Source organism: Chanodichthys erythropterus, chromosome 10, assembly GCF_024489055.1.
Source record: "Chanodichthys erythropterus isolate Z2021 chromosome 10, ASM2448905v1, whole genome shotgun sequence".
NCBI classification, from domain to species: Eukaryota; Metazoa; Chordata; class Actinopteri; order Cypriniformes; family Xenocyprididae; genus Chanodichthys; species Chanodichthys erythropterus.
The window spans coordinates 58,636,762-58,646,671 of record NC_090230.1 but is presented as its reverse complement, the minus strand read 5'-3'; the positions used below and the strand labels follow the sequence as shown (position 1 = coordinate 58,646,671).

Genomic DNA, 9,910 nt, shown 5'->3' with positions numbered 1-9,910 from the left:
ATCAAATCAGATTTTCTTAATAATTGTTCAAGAGATATAGTTTTGTTTTTTTTTTCCTGCATTTTAAGCCACACAATTTCTTTGTAAGAGGGAATTAAAAACATTCTCCACTTTGACTGATATTTTGCATTTATGTATTTGACAGATGGTCTTATCCCTGGCAACTTTCATTCAGGTTCACATTTTATCAGTTCAGTTCATTCATTCCCTGGGAATCAAACCCATGACTTTAGCATTGCTAGCGCCATTTTATACTAGAGCTTTAAATGAATAGGCCTACATAAATTAATAAGGCATGTTCTTATTGTGGATTTATATTAAAAATATTTACAAATTGCTATATTATATATATATAGGTTTATATATTTTGCTCTCTTCAGCAGTCCTCTTTAGCTTCAAGCAGCAGTGTTTTGTGTAAATGTGTTTAAATTATTCATATTGCTCACAATGATCTCTTCATCATCAGCTAAGTGTTAACCCTCAGCAATCACGTTTCACATAGAAGAAGAAGAAGAAGAAGAAGAAGATTTATTTATATAGCGCCCTTCCATAGCTCAAGGTTGCTTCACCTAGTGCTATGCAATACATTTGCACATCCACAATACAAACACATAAGGCCAGATTTAGCCACATTATCCAAAATACATATTGAAAAGATATGTTTTTAGCTGAGTCTTGAAGGTAAGCAAAGATGATATATTACGAAGTGTAAGAGGTAGCGAATTCCATAATTTAGGAGCATTAACACTAAATGACCTACCACAGTGGACAGCCGAAAACGAGGAATGGACAAAAGACCAAGCTCAGATCTGAGGGACCGGGTAGGAGTAGAGTAGGTCAGACAGATATGGAGGCGCATAACATTTAATGCCTTAAATGTTAGAAATAATATCTTAAAGTGAATATGTGATGCCACAGGTAGCCAGTGAAGATCATGCAGTAGAGGAGTAATGTGAGCAGAACACCTGGTAGAAGTGAGAACTCTTGCTGCTGAGTTTTGAACATGCTATAACCTTGCTATGAGTTTTTAGGCAGACCAAGAAATAGAGCATTGCAATAATCCAGACGTGATGTGATCAATGCATGAATTAACATTTCAGCATCAGCTAAAGTGAGAGAAGATCGAAGACGTGCAATATTACGAAGATGGAAAAAAAGAGTTTTTAACCACAGAAGAAATATGAGAGGCAAAAGATAGAGATGAGTCAAATAAGACACCAAGATTACAGACAGATGAAGAAGGCTTAACATGAACCCCATCAATTTTAAAGGACAGGTCCATCCTTTTGACTAAGGTATCAGAGCCAATCATCAATATTTCAGTTTTGTTATTATTTAAAGAAAATTCAAGGACATCCAATGCTTGATATCCCTGATGCAGTAAGGGAGTCAGGTATGGATAGCCTATCAGAGCTGGTGGTAAGGTAGATTTGAATGTCATCAGCATAGCAATGAAATTGAAGTCCATGCATGCATATGATGTCACCAAGTGGAGAAATATAAATGATAAACAGAAGTGGACCCAGAACTGAACCTTAAGGAACACCCTGTGAGACCGGAGCAGTGGCAGATTTATACCCTTGTATGGTGACATACTATTTTCTGTCGCTGATGTAGAGGTGAGAGATGAGTATTTCATGGCAGACCGTCAAATGCAGAGCTTAGATCGAGAAGAATCAGGATGTTTATTAACCCAGAATCCATGGACAGAAGAATGTCATTAACCACACGAAGAGCAGTTTCAGTGCTATGTGAAGAGTGAAATCCTGACTGAAAAGGTTCTGAAAAGATCTCAATTGTGAAGCCACAACTTTTTCAAGAATTTTACTTAAGAATGGTAAATTTGAGATTGGCCTGTAATTATTCATGTTTAGATGGTCAAGGTTTTTTAAGAATGGGGGTCACTGCAGCCATTTTTAATTCTGCTGGAACAATGGCAGATGCTAAACTACAGTTTATGTGTTATGAAAGGTTCAATCTCCGGAACACACATCTTAAGCAAAACAGTAGGTGGAATTGTAGAATTAGAAGGCAGGATGTAGAATTAAAGGCAGGATGTAAAATTAGACTTCACAATTAGATCACTTATGGCAGCAGAAGTAGTGAGAGTAAAAGCAGAGAGAGAGGTTGTTGAGTGAGCTGAGTCAGCTGACATCAAGTGAACGTTCAGTTACAATGTAACCTTTGTTCTCTCAGTGAAGAGACTATCTCTCCATACATATTCCATATGTATGGGAATTTGATTCTCCATATTTGGTCACGTGGATACTCTTTAAGACAATCCGGCTGTGCTGGTCACACCCTAATTAGTGCCCTATAAAACACTCATCGTGGCGTGTACTCATTGCTATCCTTTGATAGGAACTTGTCCCAGAGCAGCCTCAAGGTGGAGAGATAGTCTCTTCACTCAGAGTACAAAGGTTACATCGTAACCGAATGTTCTGTATCGTATCGAGACTATCTCTCCTCATTACATATTCCATATGTATGGTAAACTCTGTAAGACACCCCGCGAAGGGACGGTGCAGCGACCAATGAACTATTTACAATATTTACATATTTACAAACTTGAGCCAGGTGCCAATGCTACCAAAGGCTCACCTCCGCTGACTTATTGAGGAATGGAGGGCAGAGACTTTGCTAATGCACAAATGACTATTCATCTGGACCTTAAGACCAGTTTAGATGGAATGTTCCTTTCTAGTTGCTCCCAGCACCAACTCCCCAAAGGAGGGGCTAGCTGCAACATTCAGTCTATAAAACTTAGTAAAAGTGGATGGAGAAGGCCACGTGGCTGCCTCACAGATTTCCTTCAAAGAGGCTCCCCACCACAAAGCCCACGAGGTAGCAACGCTTCGAGTTGAGTGTGCCCTCAGTCCTGGCAATGATGGTCCATCCGTTTCCTTGTAAGCCTTCTGGATTGTTTCTACAACCCAATGTGGGTTGATAGTCGATAGTGGCTTGCCTTGACACTCTGGTTTAAAACATACAAACATCTGATCCGTTTGTCTAACTGCTTTAGTCCACTGTAAATATATAGACAGCGTCCTCAATGGGCAAATTAGTGACTTCCTTCTTCCCGTTTCCTCGTGTTCTTGTGGGAGACAGAGTGTGTGAAGTTCGACGGACTGGTTCAGGTGTAGATCAGAAAGCACTTTAGGCAGAAAAGCTGGGTTGGGTCGCAATATAACTCCTGTACCCTCTGGCATAAATCTACAGCAGCTTTCATGCACTGATAGCACATGGAGTTCCCCAATCCTTTTGGCAGAGGTTATTGCCAGGAGGAAGGCAGTCTTTAAGGACAGCCATTTTAGGTCTGCCAATTCAAGGGGCTCAAATGGGGGTTGCTGAAGTACCCTTAGGACTCGATCTAAGTCACACTGAGGTACAACACGCCTAGTACTGCTTGTTGTACATCTTAGCGCACCTTTGAGGAATTGAGAAATTAGGCTAACACGGCTCTCTGATAGTTTGTAATTCCCCACTCGAGCAGCCTTAATTGCAGCCATGATACCTCTGAGAGTGGAAGCCGATTTGCCTGCATCCAACTGTTCCTGCAGAAACTGTAGGATATCACGGGATGTAGATGTGGAAGGATTTATATTGTGCCCCTCGCACCAGGATTGAAACATACCCCATCTAAATGAATAGGCTGCCCTTGTAGAGGGAGCACGAGCTTCTTCCAGTGTCTTAACCACTCTGTCTAATAATCCCATAGCAATTGACCCAGCCAAAGCTTGAGACCCTGAGGGAAGGGGTGGAACAATTTGCCCTGTGCCTGAGATAGTAAATCCCTTTTTACCATCAGATTTTACAATAAGTGAGCATTTATTCACAGGTGATATAGATGTAGGAAAACTAAAACTGAAGTTTGTGATCTGAAAAAGCAAAATCAGTTCCACTAACAAGAATATTATATACAGTAAGCCAGATGTACATATAAGATCCAATATATGACCCCTGGAGTGAGTAGCAAAAGTTACATATTGAGTTAGACTGAAACAATCCAGAACAGACATCAGTTTGTTGCATTGTACAGTGTTCATGTGTTCAGTGTTCAGTGTCCTTGAACTGGGAATTATGCGTTTCCATGGCAGCACTATCGACGCCTAAATGAATCTACAGTGGTCAGGTGTTACAGTGCTTTCAGGAAACTCCCAACTTACAAGCTGTAATTACAGGGCTCTCAAGTTTTGGAGACAGGCAAGTTCAGACACTCATGAAAAACTGATGCTGATTATCTGATTATCTAACAGCAGTCAAGTTGTCATTGTTTGTGTCAAACAAGCTGTGAATTTGTTGTAACATTAAAATAGATCATGACTTACTCTGTGCTCAAAGTGATGCTCAGAGCTCCAGTGTTTTCCTATGTGGGTGAACGAGGATGATGGTGAACAATTCCAGGATATGCTTTTTTTTTTTTTTTTCATTGGTTGTTGCGTTAAATCTTACCCAGATACAAAAGTGCTATTTTCTGATTGGCTATTGAGACACACTTGATTCCTTCCCGGTTCCAGAGATACATTTTGTGCGCTGCGGCATATTAAATGTATGATAAATAGTTTTTCTGCGTGAGAAATGCAATGTGTGGCAGGAGTGCGTGACAAAAGACCGAAATGCGTGACACTTGAGAGCCCATTACGAGCTCTACGAGGACGTGAACGCTTTTTACAAGCTAGAATCTCGTAACTACAGAAATTACGAGGCCACGTGAACGCACCTTTAACTTGTGCAGCGATGGGTGGAAACAAACATACCTCTACTAATATTTTTTTTTAAGTTGAAGTGACATCCAATAATTTCCTCAGTGCATAATTTACATTGCACAGACATATTCTCCATCTGTAAATGTTAGAAAGTCGAGAAATATTTCCATTTTGCAGTCAGGCGTGGACAAGCCTTCAGCAAGCACAAACTTCCATGAACAAGCGCCATCGCGTGCATGCGCACCAAACAGACGGAGTTAAATCTGAGTAAAAAACAATTTGCTAAAAATATTTGTTGTTGATTTTTTTTTTTTTTTTTTTTTTTTTTGGCGAACATAATAATTATGCCATATGTAGAATTTCGAACCTACAAACCTTTTTAGATCCCAGCCCTAAGGTATGCTTTAAATACGCAATGTTACATGTTTTAGATAAGCAGTAAAGATACATTATTATATCACTTGTTAAATGGTTATTTAACAATTAGCCTATTCATTCCTGCATTTCTACATTTTTTGTAGATAACTGGATTCTCTTACGCGTTTTTCAAATGTAATTAAAGGTAGAACCAGGGTGTTAAGGTGCGTTCACGTGGCCTCGTAATTCCTGTAGTTACAAGATTAGCTTGTAAAAAGCGTTCACGTCCTCGTAGAGCTCGTAATTACAGCTTGTAAGCTGGGAGTTTTCTGAAAGCTCCCAGATGTACCCACGTGGCCGCTGTACCACCTGACCGCTGTAGATTGATTTATTAGGCGTTGATAGTGGTGCCATGGAAACGCATAATCCCCTATGATAATTCCCAGTCCAAGGACCAAAAGGACGTGAACAGCTCCGAATATAACGTCACGTGTTGTCATTTCAAGATTCCGGTAAATACGAGGTGACGTGAATGCAGCATCAACCAATAAAACGGCTTCAACACCCCCCCATTTCTGCTCTCTTATGTCTGCATTCAAGTGCTCAAGTCAGTTTTGTAACAGGAATATCGCAAGAGTAGCAAAAGTCAAAGCGCCAGGAACTGAACTTGTACTGCCAGATCTGAGAGGTTGTAAGCGCCGACTTGAAGCTGTACAGCAAAACTGAAGTAAGGTGCAAAAGTAAATATTTCTCACACATTTTTGTCTGTCATTTAACAGCGCAAAGTTGATTCTGTGCTAATTTTAATCTAATATTTGTTGTTTTTTTTTAAAGTGTTGTAGATTTTAGTAGCAAATGAGAATTGCTATAATTGAATATATTTTGAGTTTTTCAATAATGGAACAATATGTAAAAGTATGGTATTTTGGGTGAAAAAAGTGCCTCCTGCTGTTGGGGCAAAAGGCAATAATTAACATGATAAACAGCTGACTGACTCTTCCATTTGTTGACTTGACATGGTTGGGTAAATAATATCATATATTAAATTGGGTGTCCACCTTAGAGATAATCACAATATTTATAATGAAACCATCATATTTAAAATCGTATCATATAATAAAATATCATTTATTGTTACTACTGTAAATCTATATTAAATTATTATGGGATCTCCTTCAATGCTTTCAGAATCTTTGGTTTCTAAAAATAATTTTGTTTGGAGCCACCTTCTTGACCTAAAGTTGTGAAAACATGTAGTTTAACCTCTTATAAAGACTTACATTATAAGGATATGAAATGTATTAAATAGTAGATATGACCACTATCTGTATTCACTATCTATATCTTTTGATGTCCATCTTTTCTCAGATACCAGTCTTGATGTGACAATGGACACTTTACATAATTTCTTCTTACTCTTGATGTTTATGCATTATGCAGTAGGTAAGTCATGTCACCAGTCATTTACTCCCAATTAACAGTTTCTTAATTGTTCTCTTGTGATACTCAATTTAGTGTTTTGTCCACACAGGTTCCAATAGTACCTGTCTAAAAATTCTTCCAGACTCCATGAGTAGCATTCCTGTTGAGGTGGGAAAGAACTTCACAGCGACATGTCACCTGCTGGAGGGATCTGGTTACACCCCAGATGACATTGAATGCGTTTTAGGAAACCTCAGCATTCCAAAGCAGTATTATCATAAAATAAATGAAACGTCCGTCAGTGTTACTGTTAAAGTCAACAGCAACAAGAAAAGTTGGTTGATTTGCAAAGCCAGCAGGAAGCCCTTGTCGAACCAAAGTCCCTGTACCTATGGAATCTCACTCGATGCAGGATGTGAGTATCTTCTCACCACAATCACATCATGTGTTACTTTCTAATTAAAAGGCTGGAATTCTTCCACACACCAGCTGTTTTATTTTTTTATATATTGTCCCCTAAATGGTGAAGGGACAAAAATGAGGAAAAGTTATATGTCAATGCTTTTGCGTTCTCTCGCAAAACTTTTGAGTTCTTTTCTGGGTGAACGCAAAGTAATTGCAGTGTATTCCAAAACATTTGTGTCAGGAAAAGACTGACATTTCAGATGTTAAAAGCTTCCCCTCTGCCTTAGATTTAAAATTTCATTAGTGCTCAAGTTCAATTTCAAATAAAGTATTTTTTCTTCTAATCCAATAATCGGTTATCTGATGTCATACCTGCCAAGACAATCTGAAAAACCCTTATTTGAATTAAATGAGATTCAAGAATGTTTTCAGCAAAAAAACTGAATCATGAAATTTTCATTGAATTTTTTTACACAGAAAGCTAATGTATGGCTTCAGAATATTTGGTTAATAATGACAAGTTTCAGTTATCTATTTGTTTATAAAATATGTAGGAGAAAAGCAGCCCTTCTGTTGTAGGAAATGCCAGAAATGTTTTTCTCTTTAAAATGTTCTCATTATTTAAAAGCTAATGTATTATTTACCAAAGAGGAATTTCAACTTCAAGAAACTTCATTATGTATTTATTGTTTTTCTGTTTATAACCTCCAGACCCTCCGCTGAAACCGGAGAATCTGACGTGCGTTGCTGTGCAGGAGGGCACGGATATTTCCTCTGACTTAAAATGCAGTTGGGAATCAGAATCACGGGATCCGCTGCTTGACACCGCTTACACCCTTTATGCTACAATATGTCTGTAAGAGTATCTTTTATGCCTGATAACACTATCATTTTTACACATTTTTGTTTTTGGGTTTGTTATTGTCAAATGACTCAAAATGAAAGACTGGAGTGTCAATTACTTCCTCTTCTTTGTCTTTTTATAGAACTAACTCAACTTATACCGCCACTTGTAAACAGCGTCTTGCAAAAAACTGCGTTGTCAACCTGGACACTTTTCCATTTTCTTTGGATGTGACAGTGTGGGTTGAAGCGAAGAACGCGCTGGGGTCAGTGCGGTCAGACAAACTTCTGTGCAATGATGCTTTGAATTTTGGTATGATTTCAGCTTTTGCATTAGGAAAGAATTCATTTAACACTATATGGATGCATAACTTCAATTATCTTCTGTTTCGTACAACTGCTTTTTAGTGAAACCCAATCCACCATTGGATGTCCAAGTTCTTGCAGAAGTTAACTTCTCCACATCTCTCATGGTTACTTGGAAACATCCCATTGACAGGACCATGATGAAACTCTCGTATGTCATCAGATACCGCCAAGTAGACTCTGATGTTTGGACCGAGGTACAAAAAAGCAATTCAGATTTTAAAATTGTCAAGACAAAAATTATGATTTTTTTTATGTGAATAATGATTGTTAGTGAAACTTGGATGTGATCTGATGCAGTCTATGTTCTTTTGTTTTGACCTATTTATTTACCTTCCAAAACATTTCATTATGGTTCATTGGGGGTTTTCTTATTTCAAACAATGCAGTACAAGCTTGAATTATTTTAATCTTGCTTTGCATTTAGTTCTCACATCAAGTCACATCCTCTTTTATTCATGAATTTGATTCCTCTTTTAGGTGCCTGAGAGCTTCATCCAACCGCACACGGAGTCGTTTAGACTGCAGTCGCTGGAGCCTTACACTGAATATGTGGTACAGATGCGATGCATTCAAGAACGGCATCAAAGCTACTGGAGTAAATGGAGTGCTTCTGCTACAGTTCGCACTGCAGAAGCCAGTATGACCTGTATTATTCCTAAAATGATTGAATTTCTCTGAAGTAGTTGTTTGTATTTGTACAGCCAAAAGAAGGATCCCAGAATTGTGTAATAAAAAAAAATATTCCTAAACTCTGAGGATGACTTCAGAACAAGTTGTGAGGAAGCTACTTTGAAAATGTAGCTTGCTAAAGTAGCTACATGTAATAATTTTCATGCATTAATCGCTTTTTATTGCCAATGTATGAACAACTTGTAACTTAAAAAGGGGCTGATTTTTATGTGAAGGACTCGAGCTGTTTTTGCCGGGAAAATTAGAAGGATGTGACGTTTATGCTCCCAAAAGCCTCTCTTCCGACACATTAAATCAATGCTTATACAATATTATGTATTGTATAATGCTGAAAGAGCCATTCTGTACTGTACTGTAATGTCAATGTGTCATGAAAACAAAAGGGATTAATTCAAACTATAGTCTCACATAGCCAGATCTATATAGTCTCAAATATACTTTATAATCAAACTATCATAACAGTGTAACTTTAATGACCTCATTTACATATTCAACATAAACAATTTTAAAGTAAGAAAGTACAAATTGGTTTGAAAGTAAAACTACTACATCTGCAACAACTGAGAGAGAGGCTAATTAGAGTATGTTGATTGTATTTGTTTCATATTTACCAGGCACAGTATTTGCTGTCTACATGTTTATTATTAAAATTAGAAGTTTAAACAAAATGTGTTAAATACTTCAAGATCTTTCTTGCATGACAAACATATACTGTAGTAGAATGAAATATGGTACACTCCTGGTATTTTTGCTAAACATGAGCATTGTTCACACCTTCGGTTTAATAAAACCAGTTTTCATGTCGTCCACAGTTTCTGCACCACCCGACCAGGTCTCCCAGGGAGTGAAGAAGTGAAAATCCTCTCTAGGACTGCATCAATCCAGCATTCCCCAAAGTCAGTCGCAAAGGCCACAAAATCAGTCTGAGAGCAGAAAATGATGGAAATTTCCCTGAAATAAGCAACCAATTGAAAATTGTAACAGTGTTCAGCTTCTCATGGTTCATTTGGATTCATTTCAATCACGAGTTTGATTGATTAGTCTTAACAGGTTATTTTTTCATACTATTTTACAACTATGACCTTTTTCTATGGTATGCATATGGTTGAACTTTTAAC

The 9,910-nt window shown here is 37.9% G+C and overlaps 1 protein-coding gene across 3 annotated transcripts; it reads left to right on the top strand.

The window, feature by feature from the left end:
- Positions 1 to 5,651: 5,651 nt before the first annotated feature.
- Positions 5,652 to 9,790, top strand: il6st (interleukin 6 cytokine family signal transduce). 3 transcript variants are annotated; one of them, XM_067398379.1, is made up of 8 exons: positions 5,652 to 5,790; positions 6,432 to 6,506; positions 6,595 to 6,900; positions 7,602 to 7,746; positions 7,877 to 8,046; positions 8,142 to 8,296; positions 8,580 to 8,739; positions 9,605 to 9,790. In XM_067398379.1, exons 2-8 carry the CDS (start codon positions 6,452 to 6,454, stop codon positions 9,646 to 9,648), a joined length of 1,035 nt encoding a protein of 344 aa, XP_067254480.1. In that variant the 5' UTR covers positions 5,652 to 5,790; positions 6,432 to 6,451; the 3' UTR covers positions 9,649 to 9,790. The 3 variants fall into 3 exon arrangements, with proteins under 3 accessions (XP_067254480.1, XP_067254481.1, XP_067254482.1); XM_067398380.1 differs by having other exon boundaries at positions 5,680 to 5,803; XM_067398381.1 differs by having other exon boundaries at positions 5,740 to 5,795.
- The last annotated feature ends 120 nt before the right edge of the window (positions 9,791 to 9,910 follow it).

Coding starts and splice junctions, on each gene's coding strand:
- il6st (XM_067398379.1), top strand. CDS start 6,452: ATGGACACTTTACATAATTTCTTCTTACTCTTGATGTTTATGCATTAT. Junction 6,507..6,594: donor GTTTATGCATTATGCAGTAG/GTAAGTCATGTC, acceptor TTGTCCACACAG/GTTCCAATAGTACCTGTCTA. Junction 6,901..7,601: donor AATCTCACTCGATGCAGGAT/GTGAGTATCTTC, acceptor TATAACCTCCAG/ACCCTCCGCTGAAACCGGAG.